This window comes from Cyanistes caeruleus, unplaced genomic scaffold (genome assembly GCF_971803275.1).
Source record: "Cyanistes caeruleus unplaced genomic scaffold, bCyaCae1.hap1.1 HAP1_SCAFFOLD_78, whole genome shotgun sequence".
In the NCBI taxonomy this organism is placed as follows: domain Eukaryota; kingdom Metazoa; phylum Chordata; class Aves; order Passeriformes; family Paridae; genus Cyanistes; species Cyanistes caeruleus.
The window spans coordinates 2,237,231-2,261,958 of record NW_028255889.1 but is presented as its reverse complement, the minus strand read 5'-3'; the positions used below and the strand labels follow the sequence as shown (position 1 = coordinate 2,261,958).

The following is a 24,728-nucleotide window of genomic DNA, read 5'->3' as shown; positions in this document are numbered from 1 at the left end:
TCTGGGCCTGCACAGCCCCTCATCCATTTACAGCCTCCCAGTGCCCTGTTCCCTCAGCGTCTCCCCCAGCCTGGCCCAGCAGCAGCGCTGCAGCCCCACAGGAGCTCCAGAGGAGCTGGATCAAGAGGCACCTGGGAGCCCTCAGCAACCCAGCCAGCACCACACGGGCAGCAGGACACAGATGGCACTTCCTGGATGGGACAGGGCTTGTGCCTTCAGCAGAACCACCAAAGGCCAAGGGTTTCTGGCCATTTTCCCTGCACCACGGCATGCCCTGACAGGTTGCTGAGCACAAGCACCCATTTCCGTCTCTTCCCGTATGCCCTGCACACCCTGGGCAACAAAAGAAAGGTCTTAGGACTCTGTGTATTATAACATATCCTGTATTTACTGTATGTATATTCCCTATGTAGGGAAATACTTTAATAGAATAAAAGCATGATATTTTAGTAAAAGCCTGTCTGAACAACCCAGCTTTTAATTCAGGTGACAATATTAAAGGCACTGTCGTTGAAATTCTCCTGGCACAGCGAGAATAAAGAAAAACAATGGCATGGTGTACATGCAAAAGAATGTAAACAATACGTGTTAACCAATAGTAGCTTGTTAAGCCCCGCGAACCCTGTCAGACCCTACAAAAGTGTGCTAAAGATAGAAATAAACAACGTTCACTACACCGCTATGAGGACTCAGTGAATAGTCTGAACAGTTTTCCATTGGCCTATTGGACCAAAATGTTATATATTTCTGTGCAGAGAAGAAACTCTGACTTCCACAAGCTATGGCTGACTTGTTGCTCCTCTATTAATCTCATGCCTTGAGACTGATATCTTATCGAACTACTTGAGCAATAAATCATCTCAAAGCATAGTGGCCCCATCCCTCATTTTTCATCTTGACACCAAACGCACACTGGAGATGTTTGGGGCCATTCATCATTTCTCTGCTATCAAGCACTGAGGCAATGCACTCTGGCTACAGCTCTGAGCTCATGCCCATGGCAACCACTCCTGGCAGTGGGGCTCCATGGAGCTGCTCTCAGGAACCCCCTAAGACTTGGGGAGTGCCCAAAAACCACCTCAGAAACATAAGATACCGCAAAATCTCTGCAGGAACGTAGAATATCCAAAAACTCACTCAGTAATGGGCTCCCCCTTTGTTCATTATCCCCAAACTTTGACTGTCTCATTGCAGACCCCACCCCACCTCTCCAGTCCCAATCCCAACCCATCCCATCCATGCTGGACATCAAGACCCCCTTCCCAAGCCCTATTTCCCCCATTTCACACCTCCCAAACTCCATCACATCCATCCTGCCCCACCCAATGCCCATCTCACCCCTCCTGATTTGCATCCCACTTGGCCCAATCCCCTTCCAACCCCATTCCACCTGATGCCTTCAGAAGGCTGACCTAGAACAGAGGCTAGACAGAGTTAAGAATAAAGTTTATTAAAGGCCTTAAAGGATATGCTTTGGGCAGTACAAGAGCCTGGCCAAAAGTACACCAAAGATGGAGCAAAAATGGTCACAAAAATGGACAACTGATCACAAGGTCTCACATTTTTAGAAGTTGAGGTCCATCACCATACCAATTACAGCTTCAGATGACGAAGCCCTGTCCTTCTTCTTTTCTCTCTTCAGTCCACCCTTGTTTATGGTTTTGGGCCTGAAACTTGTAACAAGTGCCCTTAGTATCAAGCTAGAAAAGGAATTGTTTTGTCTACCTACTCTGTGAAGAGAGCTCACCAACACTTAATATGAAGTTCAAAACTACAAACCTAGGCAGCGCAGAATATGAAAAATATGAAAGCTAAAGCTTAAGGCATTACACCCTGAGAACCTGTGGAATCCAGTAATTGTGGGTGAGAATGAGTACTTTTCGGTGGCATTGAGTGGTTTTGAGGTGACAGATCAAACCCTCTCATCTCCTTGAGTGCTAAAAGATGGAGACAAATACACCAAATAACCCCCAAAACCCTCCCATGTACCTCCCTCAATCCCAGATTCCCTTGAAGCACTAGTAAAAAGTGAGATTTTAGATGCCTTTGATGAATCTGTTGGTTGTTACTCCAATTTTGTAAATTTTAAAGGGATGAAGATGAATCAAAAGAATATTAGAGCCAAAAAAATCACCACCAGCTCACTGTCTTCCCAATGCAGGTCACGGGAAACGTGGGTCATCAGGGCTCTGCCCAGCGTGGGGCCTCCCATAGGGGATGGAGCTGGAGCAGCACATGAAGCTCTTCCTGCACTTGGGGCACTCGCAGGGCTTCCCTTAGTGGTGCCTCTGTTGGTGTCTGGTCAAGTTACAGCTCCTGGAGAAGCTCTTCCCACACTGGGGACACTCATAGGGCCTCTCCCCAGTGTGGATGCGCCGGTGACTGAAGAGGTGGGAGCTTATCTTGAAGCCCTTCCCGCACTCGGGGCAGCGGAAGGGCCTCTCATCCGTGTGAATCCGCTGGTGCTGGAGGAGACTGGAGCTGGTCTGAAACCTCTTCCCACACTTGGAACACTCGTAGGGCCTCTCCCCAGTGTGGATCATCTGGTGGATGATCAGTTGGGACCTACACCTGAAGGTCATCCCACATTCCCCACACTCATAGGGCCGTTCCCCAGTGTGGATGCGTTTGTGGGTAATGAGGCTGGAGCTCTGGCGGAAGCTCTTCCCACATTCCCCACACTCAAAGGGCCTCTCCCCAGTGTGGATGCGCCGGTGGTTGATGAGGTTGGAGTTGTACTTGAAGCCCTCCCCACAGTCGGGGCAGCGGAAGGGCCTCTCATCTGTGTGAATCCGCTGGTGCACGAGGAGATCTGAGCTCCTCAGAAACCTCTTCCCACATTCCCCACACTCAAAGGGCCTCTCCCCAGTGTGGATGCGCCGGTGGTTGATGAGGTTGGAGTTGTACTTGAAGCCCTCCCCACAGTCGGGGCAGCGGAAGGGGCTCTCATCTGTGTGAATCCGCTGGTGCACGAGGAGATCTGAGCTCCTCCGAAACCTCTTCCCACACTCAGGACACTCGTAGGGCCTCTCCCCAGTGTGGATGTGCTGATGGATGACGAGTTGGGAGTTGCAGCTGAAGCCCTTCCCACATTTCCCACACTCGTAGGGCCATTCCCCAGTGTGGATCATCTGGTGGCAGATCAGGCTGTTGCTGTGGCGGAAGCTCTTCCCACACTCCAAGCACTTGTAGCGCTTCTCCCCATCCTGAAGCTGCTCATGGACCACCAGCTCAGAGCCCTGGCTTGATCTCTGGTCACCTTCCCTGCACAGGGTGGGTCTTTCCTCCTCAGAGCACCCTGGGATGGGTTTGGAGCCCCTCCTCCTGTGGGATCTCCAGGGCTTTTCCTCCCCATTGGATTCCTGCACTGTGGAGCTGCTCAAAATGGCCTCTTCCATGAGGTTCTGCCATGGGGATTTTTCCTCCCTGGTCTCCATCCTCAGCTCCTTGTCTGGGGGAGGAAGTTCAAGGAGAGGATGGGATTTGCCTCCATGCCAGAGGGAAGGGGAAGGAGATCCCCCCAGTGCGTCCCCAGCAGGATGGTGTCGGCAGCGGGGTTGTCCTGCAGCTGGGGGCCAGGCTGAGCTGGGAGATGGAGCAGGAGAGAGAGGGAAAGGGGCACTGACTTCCTCCTCACCTGCCTGGGTGTCCTGGGGCATCTTCTTCTTCCTCACAGCCTCCTTCTCCATCCAGACAAGGTCTGGGATTGGGAAATCCTGGTATGGGTAAAACAGGGGAAGAGTACATTGACTTTGAATGTCTCTTGGTCCAAGACCATCTTTAGAAGTCACCGGTCATCTGGGGCCCATAAAAACCTCCCAGACACCAAAATTCAGCCCTGAAATTGCCTCCCAGGAGCTCCCCATCTCTGGTCTCTCCCCTTTGGTCTTCAGGAGTTCCTCCCTGTCTCAGCTGCTGGGGGTTACGCTTGCACTCAGGTTCCCCTGTCTGCTCAGTCCCTGCCCTTTTCAGGCTACTGGGAGTGCCAGGAATCCAAAAAGTTCCCCCTGTTTCCATCTCCTCATTTAGGGATGATGGGGCTTTTTGGATTCCCATGGTCCCTTGTCCCCTGATTCTCTGCTTTGGAGTGCAGGGGGTCCAAGGATTCCCCCCTGCTCCTCTCCAGGCTATTGAGGGTCCAGTGAATTTGTGGTTCCTTCTTCTTTCTATGATCTTCCTTTGTCCCTCCTCTTCCATCCCTCCCCCTCCTCCCCCAGGAGCAGTGACAACCTTGGTGCCCCGTTCCTGAACCCCTCACAGCCCACGGCAGGAGCGGGGATGGAGCTGGGATAGGTCGGGATGGGCAGCGCGGGGCTCTCCGCTGCTCCCACGCGCTGGGGACGGGGGGAACCCGGCCCGGGGAAAAGGAGAGGGAAACTGGGAAAATTGGGGGCTGCAGATCCCCCAAAACTGGGGCTGGCTGGGGACCCTGGCTGGGGACTGCCAGCCCCTGGGGCTCCTCTGGGAAGATGCGGGAGGGGGGAACACAGAGAGGGCTGGGGGATCCCAGGAGTGGCAGCACTGGCAGGGACTGGCTTGTACTGGGATCATCCTGGCAGTGGCTGAGATTGCACTGGCTGTGTACTGACATCATACTGGGATGATACTGGGAACAGCTGGGACCATGCCAGGAGAGACTGCGATCACACTGAGGGAGACAGATCTTACTGGGATCATACTGGGATGATACTGGCAGTGAGTAGGAGGCTGCAGGGGGCAATTGAGACCAGGTTGGGGGCAAATATGATATACTGGGAGTGAATGGGATCGTGCTGAGGCTGACTGGGAGAGTTGAGAGCAAATGGGATCATGCTGGAAGGAACTTGGAATATGCCCGGCGCTCCCCGGAACCCCGGGATCGCCCCCCATATGTCCCATAGGTGTGCCCCAAACCCTTCAGGATCCCCGAGTGCCCCCTCAGCGCCCGTTCAGGACCCCCCAAAACGTCCCCGGATCCCTGAATGCTCCCGACCCCACAGATGCCCCTTCCAGACACGGCTGGGAATTCATCTCCCATCATCCCAGAACACGGTTCCACGCCCAAACCTCCTGCCGTGCCCCGCGCCGCAAAGAGCCCGGTTACAGCTCCCCAGGTTCTCCCCAGGTGCTCCCGAGCCGTATACATTCGCCCGAGGACCTGCAGCCACGGCTCGTTCGCAGAAGTGCACTCCAAGTGCTTCCCTGAACCGCAAAACGCGCCTTCCGAGCCACTTCCTGGACTACAGCTCCCATCATGCTCCACGGCGCCCATAGAGCGCTATTTCTGCCATGACTCCATCTCCCGTCATGCCCCGCGACCCCCCGGAATCTATTGGAGCTGCGCCTATAACTCCCGTGATGCTCCGCGGCCCCATTAAACCGTATTATACCGGCGCCTACAACTCCCATCATCCCCCGCGCCCCATGGATTCCCCGTTACAGCCCCCCAAGTGCTCGCCCGGGCCCCGAAGTATCCCCAGATTCCCCTCCCTGACTTCCAAGCGCCCCCCTGGACGTTCAAGTGCTCCCCCAGACCCCGAATTGTCCCACAGAATCCCTAAGTGCCCACCTGGCTCCCCCAAGTGTCCTCCAGACCACCAAGTTCTCTCTAAATTCCCTCCCCAGACACAAAATTGCCCCAAATGTTCCCCAGAAAAGTTTCCATGGACCCCAAAGTGGTCCCTTTTACCCTGTCTGAGAAAATGATTAAAAAATATGATCAAAGCACTAAAAGTAGGACAAATTAGCATACAGAGGGAGAAATAGTGGTCAATTAATTAATGAAGGGAATTGTGGTACTTTAAACCAAAGACCGATAATGGTTTTTGTTCCTAAAATTGTATCAATTCTTTTATATTAATATAAAAATTAGGTTCTAAAAATACAGAACAATATTATTATAAAAAATAACATTTTATTTTTTTAATTAATTAGATTTTAATTATAAAGAAAAATTCTAAAGAGAAATGTTATCAATGTTTTGGGATGTCAGTCCCAGGTGGGCCATGTCAGACATGCTGAGGCTTGGGGTGAGGAGCAGGTTGTCCAAACAGGGGCAGCCTGCAAGGGATTCATTCTTCTCTGTGACCAGACTGCCTACGGAGACATTCAGCATCAGGATGGTAAAGAGTAAATCCTGACCTCCTGATCAGTACAGAAAGATGCTTACAGTCTAAAGAGTAGAATGTTGTCACCATAAGGTGCCTTCTTTGTTAATATAGCTCATATTGTGTCATGTTTTTTAAATACCAATGTTGTTGTACCAACCTTCTTTGTTAAAATATTGTTATAAATGAAATTAGAATTTTGACAACTAGGTCCCTTGGCTTAATGGCAGTTTAATTAAAAATGAATACAATTTACTAAACTGAATAATAGTGTGGTATAAAAGAATATAGTTTAGTAAAATAATACAGTTTAATAAAAAATTAAAATTTATATATATAATCTACTAGTAATTAAGTATGATTAAAGCATAAGCAAAACCCACCAGGGTATGGAGGCTTCCCACCCTGCCTCACCTTCAAAACAAAGCACTTCAAGCTAAACTCATATACTGTATGCTTATACATATTCATTAATGTTTCCTGTAAGTTTCCTCCTATTTCCGATTTTTCTGACTTAACATCATTTTCGTTCACAGCACATGCCTCACTTGTTGTTAGGAGGTCTTCAGTCTTCTTTTGGTGGTCTTTTGGTGAAGGCTTTTCTTCTTCCTCATTGTCCTTTGGATAACCTTACAGGTTTGCATGTGCGTACTAAGCCTTGTGTTATGTTAGTCTACTAATTAGCCTTATATTTACTAATCCTTACGCCCAATGCCTAAATTGATTCTAATTTTGTCCATCTCAAGGCCATTTTGGTCTATAGACACCATTTATCTTCTAAACTCCATCCTGTACCTTAATTTTGACATGTAACATCTGCAAAGGGGTACATCTGCTTTGTAACACTGATTCTTGATTGTTTCTAATAATAACTTTAATAACAGCTACAATTTAGTTAGCACAAACCAATTCCATTTATTACAACTGCAAATACCCCTTATGCACCTTTTTATTGGTTTCCATGCTAACGGCCTTGACTACTTCCTTGCTATGGATAAACTTGTATTTTCTCAATTTCTTCTTTTGCTAACTCAATTGTTTGGCCGCAGACCGCTTGCTAAGCCCATCCACATTCACCTCTTAGTCTTCAGAGGGAAACTTTGAGCACAGTGAGAATCTCCCAGTGTGCAAGAGGGTCCCTGTGTGCCAGCTGCAGCTGGGGCCTCAGCCATCTCCTCTCTCAACAGGTTCCCCTCTACAGCTTCACAGGAAAGGCCAAACACCTCCCTCAGGGACACCTGCACCACACATTTCACATCTCCATGCCCATACGTGATGTCCCTGTCACAGCTGCGTTACCAGCTTGCTGCTGTGCAGATGCTGCCACCACCCAAAGCAAGGCCCTGTGTCCCTGAAGGGACCCGCCCTGCTCTGTGGCCTGGACTGAAGGTGGGTCCCTCCTGCCAGGGCAGGGCCTGACACAGCTCTTCTGTTCCAATAAAGAGATGGAGCTGTCACCCCAGTGTCTGGCTGGTACCACCAGCAAAGCCCACACAGCACCAGCCCTGGCTGAGCTCCATGTCCAGGAGCAGGCAGGGCTGACCACGGTGTGGGCAGGCAGGAGCCAGGCAGGGGCTGCTGTGACCAGCGGCGGGGCCCCGAGGGGCTGGGGGAGTCTGTGTTGAGTGTCCCTGGGCTGAGGGCACATTTCCTTCAGTGGCATCACCTGGGCCTGGACCTCCTCCAGTGCCATGCCCAGGAAAAGAGGCAACCATCAAGAGCATCTCATGGGACAGAACATGACCAGCAATGTCAGCAGGCAAAACCAAGGTTTTGTTTAGCAATGACCCTTTGATGAAGTCAAAGATTTACAATCAGTCCAGTACAGATTGGAGTACAGATGGGAGAACACTCAGGGGGTACAGCCAAGGCCATGAGGTCACAGCAGTCTCTGGGGTGACAGCAGGCTGAGGTGACAGCAGGCTCTGAGGTCACAGAGGTCCCAGAGCCTCGTGGTTGCACAGCACCACAAGGACCGAGCAGTCAGTCCTTGACCACGACTGTTGTGGCAGCAGCGGCGGCGGCAGCAGCGGTGCTGACATTGGGACAGCGGTGTCAGGACAGTGGTGGCAGCAAGAGCTGCAGGACTGGCAGTGGGCAAGGCACCATGGCCTTTGCTCTGCGCCTCCTCCTCCTGCTCCTCCTGGCAGTGGCCCTGCCTGACAGGGCTGCCCAGGCTGCTCCATGGTGAGCACAGGGAGCAGGTGAGCCCAGGGCCTGGCTTCCCTTTCCTGAGACAGCACTTCCTTCTCCCTGGGAAGCATTGGGGATGGTTTTCCCCCAGGGCTTAAGGGAGGGCTTTCTCTGTGCGTGAGACAGAGTCCCCAGAGCCCCTGGGCTGGTCCCGCTGCCCCACCAGGGATGTTGCATGGGGCCTTCAAAGAAGGTGGAGAGTGACCAGAGCCAGCCCAGAGCTCTCCAGGCCCCTCTGCAGCTTTGGCCATGTCCACTGACATCTGGCTGCCACGGCCTTTCCCAACCCCCTTGCAGTGCCCAGTTTCCTAAGGCAGAAGGGCGTCCCACCACACCATGGAATGGTTCTGATCTGTGCTTCCTTCCAGATGACGGTGGTAGGAAGGCTCCTCCAGCAGCTTGGCTTCATGAAGATTTTCTGCCTCTGGAGCCCCATGCAGGTATATTCTCACTGTCCCGGCAAGAAATAATCATTGACAACCTGTCACAAACCAGGTGACAGAAGCTTCTGTGGCTGTTGAGTTACAGGTGTGTCTGCATCAAGGACATTTCAAGCTCCTTTTCTGGTTGCTGCACGCAAGCCCAGCTCCCTTCACAGGGGTGAGTGGTGTGTCCTTGCTGATCCCACAGGCTTGAGCCCTGGTTCTGTGGGATCCATTCATCTGAAATGGAAATACTTTCTGTTAAGGTTCTCCTAGAGGGAGGAATAAAGCCACAGAAGACAAGATGCTTAGTGAACTGGATAGACGCTATGGTGGGTCCAAGTCCCTCAGCCTTCTCCTGAGACTCAGCAGCCAGGGGCTTTCTCTGCACATCTGGACACGCCGTGCCTGGCATAGTGGGAAGGGATCCATGGCAGCTTCACTGCCCCCTGCTGCTTTCATGTCCTGCAGGGCTGTTTCCCAGCCTGGCCTGGATGCAGCTTCTCCCCAGCCTCTGCAGGAAAGCATTTGGCATCAGCTGACAGGGAGCCCAAACTGCAGCACAGGCCATGCACAGCCAGAGATCCCTTGCAATTTCCCAGTCTTGGGGTAGATGTGGAATGGCAGCTCTTTGGAGGAGGGAGCGCCCCGTCCTGGCTCTGAAGTTTTGATGGCTTCCTGAACCTTATTCATGACTTGGACAAGTACTGCCTTTTGAAGATGCCACCTTCCTGTTGGGGAACAGCCCCACCTGATCCAGCTGTGGCTCTTCTTTTCTCCAGAGATGAACCCAAAGGCTGTGCTGAAGGCAGCGTTTCCCGGAGGAAGCAGTGGCTCATGGGCAGCCTCTGCTGCAGGAAGGGAGACCATGCCAGGCACAGTCCCAGGAGGTAATTGCTGTGCCCCTGGGCCTGAGCCCTGCTGAGGCTTGAGCTGCCATCTCTGTTGCTTGGCTGTGTGAGCACAGTGCAGAGGAATTATCCTGAGCAGGCTCAGGGCACTCGGCTACTGAGCAGTTCTGCTGAAGTCCCTCCATGGGAGACACATCCCAAAACCTGGCAGCAGCTTCAAGGAATGCCCATGGTGGGGAAAGGGCTGAGGGGAGGGTAAAGCTCCAGTGTGCCCTGAGAGGGCCTGGCTCTGTCCCCTTGGGCTGGGGGAGCTGTCCCAGCTGAAGGACGGAGGGCAGGAGAGAGGGCAGGACGGAGGTAGGGATGTCTGTGGCACTGAATGCTGCAGTTTGGCCCAGGGCTTAATGGTTACCTCTGTGGCAGGGAGAGCCCCTGGGCCCTGGGCTGGTTCTGCTGCCCCACCAGGGATGTTGCACAGGGCCTGCAAAGAAGGTGGAGAGTGTCCAGAGCCAGCCCAGAGCTCCCCAGGCCCCTCTGCAGCTTTGGCCATGTCCACTGACATCTGGCTCCCTCGGCCATCCCCCGACCCCCTTGCAGTGCCCAGTTCCCTAAGGCAGAAGGGGGTCCCAGCACACCATGGAATGGTTCTGATCTGTGCTCCCTTCCAGATGAGGGTGGTAGGAAGGCTCCTCCAGCAGCTTGGCTGCATGAAGATTTTAAGCCTCTGGAGCCCCATGCAGGTATGTTCTCACTGTCCCAACAAGAAATAATCATTGACAACCTGTCACAAACCAGGTGACAGAAGCTTCTGTGGCTGTTGAGTTACAGGTGTGTCTGCATCAAGGACATTTCAAGCTCCTTTTCTGGTTGCTGCACGCAAGCCCAGCTCCCATCACAGGGGTGAGTGGTGTGTCCCTGCTGATCCCACAGGCTGAGCCCTGGTTCTGTGGGATCCATTCATCTGAAATGGAAATACTTTCTGTTAAGGTTCTCTGAGAGGGAGGAACAAACCTACAGAGGATAGTAAGTCGCTGGAGACATCCAAACACATGGATAAGATGTTGAATGAACTGGAGAGACGCCATAGTGAGTCCATGTCCCTCAGCCTTCTCCTGTGACTCAGCAGCCGGGGGCTTTCTCTGCACATCTGGACATGCTATGGCTGGCACAGCAGGAAGGGATCCATGTCAGCCTCGCTGTCCCACTGCTGCTTTCACGGCCTACAGGGCTGTTTCCCAGCCTGGCCTGGCTGCAGCTTCTCCCCAGTCCCTGCAGGAAGGCATTTGGCATCAGGTGACAGGGAACCCAAATTGCAGCACAGGCCATGCACAGCCAGAGATCCCTTGCAATTTCCCGGTCTTGGGCTAGATCAGGTGTAGGGGCTGTTTGGAGGAGGGAGGGCCCTGGCCAGCCCCAATAACCTGGCCTTTCTCCTGATCCTTAACCATGACTTTAACAAATATTGCCACTTGAACATGCCACCTCCTCAATGGGAAATGGTTCTATCTGATCCAGCTGTGGCTCTTCCTTCCTCCAGAGATGAACTCAAAGGCTGTGCTGAAGGTGCCATTTCCCGGAGGAAGCAGTGGCTCATGGGCAGCCTCTGCTGCAGGAAGGGAGGCCATGCCAGGCACAGCCCCAGGAGGTAATTGCTGTGCCTCTGGGCCTGAGCCCTGCTGAGGCTTGAGCTGTAAATCTCTGCTGCTTGGCTGTGCCTGCCTTTCAGGGATTTTGCACAGAGCATGGAGAAGGTGTTGAGAATGTCCAGAGCCAGTCCAGAGCTTTCGTTAGGCCCCTCTGCAGCTTTGGCCATGTCCATTGACATCTGGCTCCCACGGCCTTCTCCGACACCCTTGCAATGCCCAGTTCCCTAAGGCAGAAAGGGATCCCAGCTCACCATGGAATGGTTCTGATCTGTGCTCCCTTCTAGATTGGGATGGTGACATGGAGCATCTGGAAGTGCTGGTGAATGGCGGTTTGAAGACCTTGCCAGATGCTGGAGGCAAGTTCTCGATGTCCCTTTCCGCACAGAACAATCCATGTCAAGGTGGCAAGAGCTCACTCTCATGCCATTTCCCTCAAGAGTCTGAAGGTTGATGGATTCTGGAAACCTTGCCCTGCTCCTTTCTGAGCAGGGAGCCCTGAGTGATCCCACAGCATTGCTGTCAGTGGGAGGAAGGAGCATTTAGCTGTCAATCCTCTTCCTGTGTGCAATGCCAGTGTCTCCTTCTGTGTGCTCTGTGCAGCCACAGAGAAGAGCAGAGAGGGAAGGGCTGGGCCCAAGGCTGTGCCCTGGGGCTCTGCCTTGTGTGGCTCCTTTCTGGCCCCAGGGAACCTGAGATGCTCCTGCTCCAGCTGCCAAGCCCTGGCCCTGCTTGAGGCTCAGTTCAGAGCTGCTGGCAGCTCCAGGGAGTCCTTTCTCCCCTGACTGCCATGCAAGGGGCTCCTTCCATCCCACTGTGGGCCCACTGCAGGCACGTGGTCCCCCTGCCCTTGCTACTGAGTGGAAGGCAGAGATGAGGGAGTGCCTTGGAGGGCACCAGTTACCCAGGTGCACTCACTGCCACTCTAGCCTGAAGAAGAATCTTCCGCAGTGTCACGGGAGTTGTTCTGTCCTGACTTTCTTTGCAGATGAACCTGATGATGAAGATGATCTGGATTCCCTGTCCGTATCAGTTACTGAGCCTGATGATGAGGAAGATTCTGAGGGTAGGTCAAGGCCTTTCCCCCTGGGAGAGCCGCCAGCTCAGAGCCCAAGGGTCGGCCAGGGTGGCATTGCTGCAGGTGCCAGGACAGAGCTGTGCACGTGTGTGCCCTCGTCCTACGCAATCCTCTCACTGCTCCTGTGGCTCAGTGCTGCCTGTGCAGCAGAGATGAGAGAAGCTTCTGTGGCTGTTGAGTTACAGGTGTGTCTGCAGGGAGGACTTTCCCAGCTCCTGAGCTAAATTCTGCAAGCAAGCCCAGCTCCCATCGCTGGGGTGTGTGGTGCCTCTCTGCTGATCCCACAGGCTGAGCACTGGTTCTGTGGGATCCATTCCTGGGAAATGGAAATATTTTATATTATGGTCCCCTGAGAAAGAAGAACAAACCTATAGGAGATAGTAATGTAGCAATGGGGGAACTCAAATACCTGGACATAATCCTGAATGATCTGGAGCGATGCCATGGTGGGTCCATGTCCCTCAGCCTTCTCCTGTGACTCAGCAGCCGGGGGCTTTCTCTGCACATCTGGACACGCCGTGTGCCCGGTACAGCAAGAAGGAATCCATGGTAGCCTCACTGCCCCACTGCTGCTTTCATGGCCTACAGGGCTGTTTCCCAGCCTGGCCTGGCTGCAGCTTCTCCCCAGCCTCTGCAGGAAGGCATTTGGCATCAGCTGACAGGGAGCCCAAACTGCACCATGGGCCACGCACACCTTGAGATCCCCTGAAAATTTCCAGTCTCAGGCTAGTTCAGGTTTAGGGTCTGTTTGGAAGAGGGGTGGCCCTGGAGCATTTCCAAAACCGTGGGCATTTTCCTGATTCTTATCCATGTCTTTGACAAGTATTGCCTGGAGAAGACCAGCACAGCACAGAGAAATTGTGCCATTTGAGCTCAGGGGGTTGAGCAGTCTTGTGCCAAGGGGTGGCAAGGTGCCTGCAGGCCCCAGCTCTGGGGGAAACAGAGAACGTCCTGGCTGTATCCAGCGTGCTGCCAGCTCAGCAGTGGAGCACAGCACAGGCTCACGCTGCCCATTGCTCCCACAGATGCAGCTGGCACCACAGCACATGCTCAGAAGATCTGGGAAAGCATGAGAAGAGTTTTCTACCAGGGAACAGATGGTTTGATTAAGTTAATGGCCATTGTGGCTGGTGGAGCAGTTTTCCTGATGATGTGCTGTGCCGGAATCTGGTATTGCCAGAAGGGAAAACGGTGAGTGTTTTGCGATCTCGGCCTCAAACAGCTTCTTGAAAGGCTGCTCATGGTCAGGAAACATTCCCAGTGAGGCTGCTGTGCACTTGTGGGTAGGCCTTGGTTGCCCAAATAACTCTGCTGAGAGTTCTGCTGCTGCCCAGGCCTTTCATTGGCCTCTTAATTGCTGGGCCTTGTCCTGGGGAGCCCGCTGGGGCTGCAGCCAGTGCTGGCTCCCACTGAGGCTGCCTGGCCAAGAGCAGCCCCAGGAGCAGCAGGCAGAAGCAAAGCAAGGTGGGCAGGAGAAAGAGCGGGGACGAGATTGCCCTTGAAAGGCAGAGGTGCTCTGGGGCCCGCTCCTGGCCAGGGACCCTGCCCAGAGCCATCCCCTGCTTGCTTGGGGCCTTGAGGGGCAGCTGTCCAGCTGGGCCAAGCTGTGCCAGCAGCTCCAGCCGTGCTGGGGAGCCTTGGCCTCTCTGGGCCGTGCTGTGCAGGAGGGTCCCTGAGTGCCAGCGGTAGCTGGGGGCCTCAGCCACCTCCTCTCTCCACAGGAGCACCTCTGCAGCTTCAGAAGAGCAGCCAAAGATTTTAGTCTCTGAGAAGCTGACCTGTTATCCTCGCTCTTCACATCTCTCCCCATCTGCTGTGCTGCAGCTGCATCCCCGTCTTGAGGGCATCCCAAGACCCACACCTCCCAAGCGAGACCCTCTGCCCCTGAGCCCCCTGGCCCTGTTCCCTGGCCAGGACTGAAAGTGGGCAGCCCCTGTCCACCAGAGCAGGGGTTGGCCCATGTTTTTTGTTCAAATAAAGAGATGGAGCTCTCACCCCAGTGTCCGGCTGGTACCACCAGCAAAGCCCACATGGTACCAGCCCCGGCTGAGCTCCATGTCCAGGAGCAGGCGGGGCTGACCATGGTGTGGGCAGGCAGGAGCCAGGCAGGGGCTGCCGTGACCAGCGGTAGGGCCCTGAGGGGCTGGGGGAGCCCGTGCTGAGCGTCCCTGGGCTGTGAGGGCACATTTCCTTCAGTGGCATCACCTGGGCCTGCACCTCATGAGGCACACAGGGCAAATTTGGGCTCTCTCCTAAGGTGTGCAGGGATTCCCCATGAGGAGTGCAGTGGGGTTAAATTGAGAGGGGTTTTTACTCTTCTCAGCACAGCAAAGGGGACAGTCTTGGCTGAGGTTTTGCAGAGCTGGGAGGAAGCCTCTTGTGAGCCCTTGGGCCCGGCCTGTGGGCACAGCGGGCAGGTGGAGCCCATCCCTTGAGGCCAGTCTGGGCTGCTCGGGCCAGGCTGGGCCGGGTGAGCCGGGCCATTCTCTGGGGCACAGGAGGCACCCAGGGCTATAACTGGGGCTGTGGTTTTTCAGCCTGAAGGGAGGCTGGCTCTGTTGATTCAGAGGGCACAGCTTAGATCCCAGTTACCTTTGTAAACCTGCTGGGGAAGTGTTGAGGGCAGAGAGTTCCAACCCTTCTCACTGGGAAGCTGGGCTGATGCTGTGGGGTTTTTTAATTTTTTGCCCTCTAAATTTGTGTCCTGGCAGAGGATTAAGTTTGCTTGCTCTCAGTAAGCCCCTTTTCTTCTTGGTACTGTTGTAAATGAAATTAAAATCAGACAACTAGATTTATTGAATTAACAGCAATTAAATAACAAGGGAAAAAATTATACAATTTAGTGAATTGAATACAAGGATGCAATATAATAAAATAATACTATTTAGTGGATTGAATAGATATTTGGTATAAAAGGAAAACAATTCAGTAAAAGAGTACAATTTAGTGAATATCTTCATATATATATATATATATATATATATATATATGTGTGAATATAATTTGCTAGTAATTGAGTATGATTAAAGCATGAGCAAAACTGACTGGGGTATGGGCAGGGCTTCTCACCCTGCCTCACGTACCAAAACAAAGCAATTCAAACTAAACTTATATACTGTATGCTTATACATATTCATTCATGTTTCCCCTAAGTCTCCTCCTATTTTTGATTCTTTAATTTTACATCACTATTCTTCATGGCGCAAGCCTCACTTGTTGCTAGGGGGTCTTCAGTCTCCTTTCGATGGTATTTTGGATGAAGGCTTACGCTCATCCTCATTGTCCTCTGGATAACCTTACAGGTTTTGCATGTGTACTAAGTGTTATGTAAATAAGCATTGTGTTCCACTAATTAGTCTTACACTTCATAATCTTCAGGCCTATGCCTAAAGTTGTTCCAACTTTATCCATCTCAAGGTTGATTTCTTCTTGGGACACCACTTATCTCAAAACTACATCCTGTACCTTAATTTCAACACGTAACATCTGCAAAGGGGTACACCTGCTTTGTATCACCAATTCCCTTGATTGCTTCTAATAATAACTTTCCAAATAGTCCCAATTTAGTTAGCACAAATCATTTCCATTTATAACGCTCCCCAAATTTCACTCCCAACATCTCCCCCGCTTCCAGCTCAGGATGGTGCCCCAATGAGACCCCTCCCCAAATCCCACCCCCAAGACACCTCCCCATCGCTGGAAAATCCCCCAAATCTCACTCCAAAATCGGAAATCCTCCCTGAGACCCCTCCCCAAATTCAGGCCTCCCCAAAATGCCTCTCCTCACTGGGATTAGGACCTCTCCCCATCAATGGAAATTCCCCCAAAAGACAAAAAATCCTCCCCAAATCCCCTTCCCAAAATCAGAACTCCACCAGGACCCCTGAATTTCCCCCCAAAACCACCAAATTTCCTCCCCCCCCAAATCCCCAATTTTTTTCCCCAAATCCTCTCCCTAAAAACCCCAAAGTTCTCCCCAAACACCCAAACTTCCTCCCCAAACACCCAAATGTTAGAAAAAAATCCTTAAATTCTTGCCCTAAAACCCCAAAATTCCCCCCAGGACCTTAAGAGTTTTGCCCCAAAACCCCAAATTTCCCCCCGAACCCCCAAATTTCTCCAATTCCACCCCAAATCCTGGGAGAACTCCCCAAAAAACAGCAAGCCTTCCCAAAACTTCCACCAAAATTGCAACTCTCTCCCCAAAAATCACCAAAAATCTGAGAACATAAATTTTTTCATACCTTGGGTGGGGGGAGAAATACCAGAAATCTCAGGATTTTTTTCCGTTTTTTTGGGGAGGGGGGTGTCCCTGTTTCCTGTCCCCCCAGATGACCCCACCCCAAAGTTCCTGCCCCTCAGCCCCCCAAATTGAGTATAAATAAATAAAAAGAGGAAAAAAGAAAAAAAAAAGGGGGGGCAAAAGGTAAAAATAAAAAATAAAAGCAGAAAAAAAGTAAAAAAAATATTTTCTCACCTCAATTTGGGGGGAGAGGGATGGAGGAAATATTGGTGGAGGGGGTGAACCTCCAGAAAAAAAATTGAGGGACCCCCTCAAAAAAATTGGGGGAACCCCCCCCCCAAAAGCTCACTTCAAAAAATGCCAAAATCATCAAAAATGAAAAAAAATAAAGTAAATAAAAAAAATGAAAAATTTGGGGAAAACACACAAAAAATGCATTAAAAATGGAGGAACTCCCCCTTGAATCCAAGGGATTTTGGAGAATTTTCTTTTCCTAAAGCCATGTTTTTTTTGGGGTGGCAGGGGAGGAGAGATCCCCTCCAAATTCCTGGGGGCATCCCCGAGATCCAGTGGAGGCACCTGGTCCGGGAGGGGACAGAAAGGGCATTTTACAGAAATTAAGGGAATTTTGGAGGATTTGGGCAAATATTAGATAATTCTGGGATTTTTGGGGGGTCTGGGGGGGGGGGGGGGGTGTGTCTCAATTTTGTGGGGTCTTGCATTCCAGGGCCGCAGGATCATGTCCAGGGAAGCCACAGTTACCAGGAACAGGCACGGGACACCAATGAGATGGGACTCTGCTCAGGAAACTATTTATCCAGCTCAGGAACAAACTCAGATCCAGAGACAGCCCCGAACAGAGGCAGGGAGATGGGTTTTGAGAATCAGGGTGGAGCTCAAAATCAGGGACGACTGGGAACACAGCAAGGGAGAAACACCAGGGGCCCAAAGCCAATCAGAAATCCCTGGGCTGCCACCCCACGAGGGTGGAGTTTCTTCCTGGGCTCGCAGGGCCCATACTCCAAGGCAGAGGGATGGAATTCCCTCTTGCCCACACCTCTCACTTTAATCATGTTCATTTGAAACCAAATCTTTGCCTCCCTGGGCAGGGGCACCTCACACAAAAGCTCACCCAGTAATGGGCTCCCCCTCCCTTCACCATCCCCAAACTTTGGCTGTCTCATTCCAGACCCCACCGCACCTCCCCAATCCCAAGGCCAACCCATCTCATCTCTGCTGGACATCAAGACCTCCTTCCCAACCCCTATTTTGCCCATTTCACACCTCCCAATCCCTATCCCACCCATCCTGCCCCACCAATGCCCATCTCACCCCTCCTGATCTGCATCCCACTTCGCCCAGTCCCCTTCCAACCCCATTCCACCTGATGCCTTCAGAAGGCTGACCTAGAACAGAGGCTGCACAGAGGTAAGAATAAAGTTTATTAAAAGGCCTTAAAAGATATGCTTTGGGCAGTACAAGAGCCTGGACAGGGCTACACCCAAGATCAACCAAAAATGGCCACAAAAATGGATGAACAACTGATTGTAAGGTCTCACATTTTTGTAAGCTTAGGTCCATCTGCATATTTGGGTTCATTGTCCAATTACAGCTTCAGATGATGAAGTCCCATCCTTCTTGTTTTCTTCCTTTAGTCCACCGTTGTTTATGCTTTTGGGCCTGAAACTTGTAACGACTGCCCTTGTTATCAAGCTAGAAAAGGAATCGTTTTGTCTACCTACTCTGTGAAGAGAGCTCACTAACACTTAATATGAAGTTCAAAACTACAAACCTAGCCAGTGCAGAATATGAAAAATATGAAAGCTAAAGCTTAAGGCATCACACCCTTAGAGGCTGTGGAATTGTATAATTTTGGAGTGGTTTAGAGGTGGCAGATAAAACCCTCTCATCCCTTTGAATGCCAAGAAATGGAGACAACTACACCAAATACCGCCACAACTCCCAAGTTTCTCCCTAAATCCCAGATTCCCTTGAAACACTAGTAAAAAGTGAGGCTTAAGATGCTTTTGATGAATTTGTTGATTTTTACCCCAATTTTGTCTGTTTTACAAGGATGAAGATGAACCAAAAGATAATTGAAACCAAACTAAAATGACCACCAGCCCAGTGTCTTCCCAACACAGATCACTGGTAATGTGGGTCATCAGGGCTTTGCCCAACGTGGGTCCTCTGATGGGGGATGGAGTTGGGGCAGCACACAAAGCTCTTCCTGCACTTGGGGCACTCGCAGTGCTTCCCTTACTGGTGCCTCTGTTGGTGTTTGGTCAAGTGAGAGCTCTGGGTGAATCTCTTCCCACACTGGGGACACTTGTAGAGCCTCTCCCCAGTGTGGATGCGCCTGTGGGTGACGAGGGTGGAGTTGTGCTTGAAGCCCTTGCTGCAGTTGGGGCAGCGGAAGGGCCTCTCCTCTGTGTGAATCCGCTGGTGCCTGAGGAGACGGGAACTGGTATGAAACCTCTTCCCACATTCGGGGCACTCGTAGGGCCTCTCCCCAGCGTGGATCATCTGGTGAATGGTCAGTTGGGACCTCTGGCTGAAGGTCATCCCACATTCCCCACACTCGTAGGGCTGTTCCCCAGTGTGGGTCCTCTGGTGGATGGTCAGGTAGGAGCTGTTTCTGAAGCTCTTCCCACATTCCACACACTCGAAAGGCCTCTCTCCAGTGTGGATGCGCCGGTGCCTATTGAGGTTGGAGTTGTGATTGAAGCCCTCCCCACAGTCAGGGCAGCGGAAGGGCCTCTCCTCTGTATGAATCCACTGGTGCTGGAGGAGAGTGGAGCTGGTCTGAAACCTCTTCTCACACTCAGAACACTCGTAGGGCCTCTCCCCAGTGTGGATGCGTTGGTGGATGATGAGTTTGGAGTTGAAGCTGAAGCCCTTCCCACATTTCCCACACTCGTAGGGCCATTCCCCAGTGTGAATCATCTGATGCTGGATCAGGCTGTTGCTGTGGCGGAAGCTCTTCCCACACTCCAAGCACTTGTAGTGTTTCTGCCCTTTGTGAAGCTGCTCATGGACCACCAGCTCAGAGCCCCGGCTGGATCTCCAGCCACCTTCCCAGCACAGGGTGAGTCTTTCCTCCTCAGAGCACCCTGGGATGGGTTTGGAGCTTCTCCTCCTGCGGGATCTCCGGGGCTTTTCCTCCCCATTGGATTCCTGCACTGTGGAACTGCGCAAATCAGCCTCTTCCACAAGGTTCTGCTGCAGGGATTTTTCCTCCCTGGTCTCCATCCTCAGCTCCTTGTCTGGGGGAGGAAGGACAAGGAGAGGATGGGATTTGCCTCCGTGCCAGAGGGAAGGGGAAGGAGATCCCCCCAGTGCGTCCACAGCAGGACAGCGTCGGCAGCAGGGTTGTCCTGCAGCCGGGGGCCATGCTGGGCTGGGAGATGGAGCAGGAGAGAGAGGGAAAGGGGCACTGACTTCCTCCTCACCTGCCTGGGTGTCCCGGGGCATCTTCCTCTTCCTCACAGCCTCTTCCTCAATCTGGACAAAGCTTGGGAATCAAAAATCCTGGCTTGGGGAAAAATACGATTCATGAGCACATGGGCTGAGGTGGTTCATTCTGCCCATGTTCATCTCTAGAAGTCAACAAGCATCTGGAGTCCATAAAAAACCCCAAACACCAAGATTCAGCCCTGAAAATGCCTCCCAGGAGTTCCCCATCTCTGGTCTCTCCCCTTTGGTGTTCAGGGTTTCCCTCCCATCCCAGCTCCTGGAGGTCATGCTTGCACTGGGGGTCCCCAGTCTACTCAGTCCCTGCCCTCCCCAGGCTGCTGGGAGTGCCAGGAATCCGAGAAGTTCCCCGTTTCCATCTCAGCACTTAGGGATGCTGGAGGTTTTTGGGGCTTCAGGGTCCCTTCTCCCCTTATTCTCTGCTTTGGGGTGCAGGGGGTCCAAGGAGTCCCCCCTGCCCCTCTCCAGGCTGTTGAGGGTCCCGTGAATTGTGGCGCTCCCCCTCTCTGGGCTCCCCACTTTGGGGTCCTGGGGGACACAGGGCTCTGCTCCACCAGGCTGCCTCTGCCTGCAGCTGCCACCAGGACCCCCCAATGTCCCCCCAAGGGGCATTTTGCATACAGCTTTGGAGTTCTTCATTCTTCAAACATCACCCACAAAAAAACCCAACCCAGGAACCCTCCAGGATATCAGGGCCAAGCTCCCCCACCCTGGTCAGCTGTGGGATGCGGGGTGATGATCCCACGGGTGGGAGCTGTGAATTCAGGGTGTGCTGGACCTTGTGATTCCTTCTCCTTTCCCTGATCCTCCTCTGTCCCTCCTCTTCCTCTTCCTCCTGCTCCGCCTCTTCCTCCCTCCTCCACTTCCTCCCTAACACCACTCCCTTCTCCTACTTCCATCCCTTCTTGCTCTCCTTCATCCCTCCTCTTCCATCCCTCCTCCTCCTCCCCCAGGAGCAGCAACACCCTCGGTGCCCCGTTCCTGAACCCCTCACAGCCCACAGCAGGAGCGGGGATAGAGCCGGGACAGGTCGGGATGGGCAGCGCGGGGCTCTCCACTGCTCCCACCCGCTGGGGATGGAGGGAACCCGGCACGGGGAAAAGGAGAGGGAAACTGGGAAAATTGGGGGCTGCAGATCCCCCAAAACTGGGGCTGGCTGGGGACCCTGGCTGGGGACTGCCAGCCCTTGAGGCTCCTCTGGGGAGATGCGGGAGGGGGGAACACAGAGAGGACTGGGGGATCCCAGGAGTGGCAGAACTGGCAGGGACTGGTTTGTACAGGGATCATCCTGGCAGTGGCTGAGATTGCACTGGCTGTGTACTGACATCATCCTGGGATATCATACTGGGATCGTCCTGGCAGTGAGTAGGAGCCTGCAGGGGGCAACTGAGACCAGGTTGTGAGGAACTGGGAATATGCCCTGCGCTCCCCAGAACCCTAGGATCACCCCCCATAGGTCCCATGTGTCCCCCAGACCCTTCAGGATCCCCAAAGGGATCCTCCCTTCAGGAGCGCCCGTTCGGGACCCCCCAAAGCGTCCCTGGATCCCTGAATGCTCCCGACGCCACAGATGCCCCTTCCAGACACGGCTGGGAATTCATCTCCCATCATCCCAGAACACAGTTCCGCGCCCAAACCTCCTGCCGTGCCCCAGGCCCCAAAGAGCCCGGTTACAGCTCCCCAGGTTCTCCCCAGGTGCTCCCGAGCCGTATACATTCACCCCGAGGACCTGCAGCCACGGCTTGGACGCAGAAGTGCTCTCCAAGTGCTTCCCTGAACCGCAAAACGCGCCTTCCGAGCCACTTCCGGGACTACAGCTCCCATCATGCTCCGTGACGCCATAGAGCGCTATTGCAGCCGGGACTTCATCTCCCGTCATGCCCCGCGCATCACCGGAATCCACTGGGAAAATGCTTACAACTCCCGTGATGCTCCGCGGCACCATTAAACCGTATTATATCGGCGCCTATAGGTCCCATCATCCGCTGCACCCCATGAAGCCACGTTACAGCCCCCCCAAGTGCCTGCCCAGACCCCGGAGGGCCCCCAGATTCCCCTCCCTGGCCCCCAAGTGCTCCCCCGGACCCCGAATTGTCCCACAGAATCCCTAAGTGCCCCTCCAAGAGCCCACCCAGCTCCCCAAGTGTCCTCCAGACCCCCAGGTTGTCTCTAAATTCCCTCCCCAGACCCAAAACTGCCTCAAATGTTCCCCAGAAAAGTCTCCATAGAGCCCAAAGTGGCTCCCTTTGCCCTGTCGGAGAAAATTATAAAAATCATGATCAAAGGACTAAAAGTAGGACAAATTAGCATAAGGAGGGAGAAATAGTGATCAATTAATTAATGAAGGGAATGGTGGTACTTTGAACCAAGGACTGCTAATGTTTTTTGTTCCTAAAGTTATATCAAATCTTTTATATAAATATAAAAATTAGATTATAAAAACACAGAATATTATTATTAAAAATGAAATTTTATTTTTATTAATTAATTAGATTTTAATGATAAAGAAAAGTTGATAAATGTTTTCAGTGTTTTGGGATGTCAGTCCCACGTGGGCCTTGTCAGACATGCTGAGGCTCGGGGTGAGGAGCAGGTTGTCCAAACAGGGGCAGCCTGCAAGGGATTCATTCTTCCCTGTGACCAGACTGCCTAAGGAAACATTCAGCATCAGGATGGTAAAGAGTAAATCATGACCTTCTGATCAGTACAGAATGATGTTTTACAGTTTGAAGAGTAGAATGTTGTCACCATAAGGTGCCTTCTTTGTTAATATAGCTCATATTGTGTCACGTTTGTTAAATACCAATGTTGTTGTACCAACCTTCTTTGTTAAAATATTGTTATAAATGAAATTAGAATTTTGACAACTAGGTCCCTTGGCTTAATGGCAGTTTAATTAAAAATGAATACAATTTACTAAATTGAATAGTAATGTGGTATAAAGGAATATAGTTTAGTAAAATAATACAGTTTAATAAAAAATTAAAATTTATATATATAATCTACTAGTAATTAAGTATGATTAAAGCATAAGCAAAACCCACCAGGGTATGGAGGCTTCCCACCCTGCCTCACCTTCAAAACAAAGCACTTCAAGCTAAACTCATTGTCCTGGGTTGCAGTATATTCTATCACCATCCTCATGTACTGTTGAAACCAGGTGAGGCAGTGCTCCCTGCCTCCCCCCCCCCCCCGGGCTACCTTCTGTTAATGGGCCCATCAATGCCCTGCCCCATGACTCATAGATAACTTCCCCCTGTATTGTCCCCTGTTAATGGGCCCACCACTGCCTTGCTGCATGACTCAGAGATAACTTCCTCCTGGACTGTTTTCTGTTAATGGCTCATCAAGGCCTTATCTCATGACTCACCATCCCATTGTGAGATGCTCCTCCCCGAGGGAGGAGCCAAGCATTCCATACTGGATATAAGCTGAGAATTCGAACACCACAGCAGCCCTTACCTACGGGACTTCCAGAGGACAGGAGCTACTGCTGGACTTTCAGCTGAAGACCAGACCCCCTTTCTTCCAGAGGATCACGCTTCAACAAGACCACCTCATCTGGACGACTACCATCACCCTAACAGGGTTCCAAGCTGTATTCTGACTCTGTCAGTGTTTTTGATATTATTGCATTTATTCTTTTTATCATTTTCCTATTAAATTATAATTCTGACTTGCGATCTCTCACTGGTTTGATTTCAAACTAGTACATATTTTGGCGCCCAACGTGGGGCATTAACCTGAGAGAAAGTCAGAATTGCAATTTCATATTAACAGAAACCTATCCACCATGGTGGTTGGCTTGTCTATATGGGTACTGTATCTTGCTCTCTATATTTTCCCTCACATGGGGAACTACTTGCCTGTTGTATTGCTCCTGTTGAGACCAGGGAATGGTATGAGAATTCCTTTATTGGTTTATTATGCTTATGGCATGATAACCTGTGAGGCAATGAATACCATTCGGAATATATACTCAATTTTGTTTGCTTGTCCTAGTCTGGGCTGCTACATCTGGGACCTTCTCAACAATCGCACCCTGCCCTTGGTGGGAAGAGTGGAGAGTGGTTTCTTCCAGCCTTTCAGGTCAGGCACAGCAGTTTTTAAAAATATTGAGTTCTCTCTGGATGCCAAGGACAGCCTAGTCTTGCTGTTTTGTTTTCTCTGCATGGCCTGCACCATGTACACCATGCTTAGAAACAAAGCACTGTTTGGTGTGGTACAGCATCTTCTTGAGGAGGAAGAGAAAAGAACCAAAAGCAGAGCAACAGCATCCATGACCACACAGACTGCCACAGAGGAGAAAGGAACCAAGAGCAAAGCCACAGCGTCCGTGTCTACGCAGACTGCCACAGAGGAGAAAGAAACCAAGAGCAAAGCAACAGCATCCGTGTCTACTCAGACTGCCACAGAGGAGAAAGGAACCAAGAGCAAAACAACAGCGTCCATGTCTACGCAGACTACCACAGAGGAGAAAGGAACCAAAAGGGCCATGAGCACCTCCACACAAACAGTCACCGAACCAGAGCAGCCTAAACCGGTAGAAGTTGCCCCCATTCAGAAAAAGAAATCAAAAAGCAAATCAGTCCGCATAGTGACTGATGAGGGTGAGGCAGGACCTTCACACGCAGCGGAGGAGACAGAACCAGAGATTATCACTCGCTCTCTATCCCTAGGTGAGCTGCGTGACCTGCGGAGGGAATTCACCCGCCAGACGAACGAGTCCATCCTAACC

The 24,728-nt window shown here is 51.9% G+C and overlaps 1 protein-coding gene across 1 annotated transcript; it reads right to left on the bottom strand.

Moving 5' to 3' along the window:
* Positions 1-1,429: 1,429 nt before the first annotated feature.
* LOC147646852 (uncharacterized) lies at positions 1,430-21,869 on the bottom strand. The gene is given in 4 exon segments (XM_086872958.1): positions 1,430-3,451; positions 3,638-3,794; positions 18,788-19,590; positions 21,806-21,869. Coding segments are annotated over 4 exon segments (2,313 nt in total). The 3' UTR covers positions 1,430-2,162.
* Between the last annotated feature and the right edge of the window lie 2,859 nt (positions 21,870-24,728).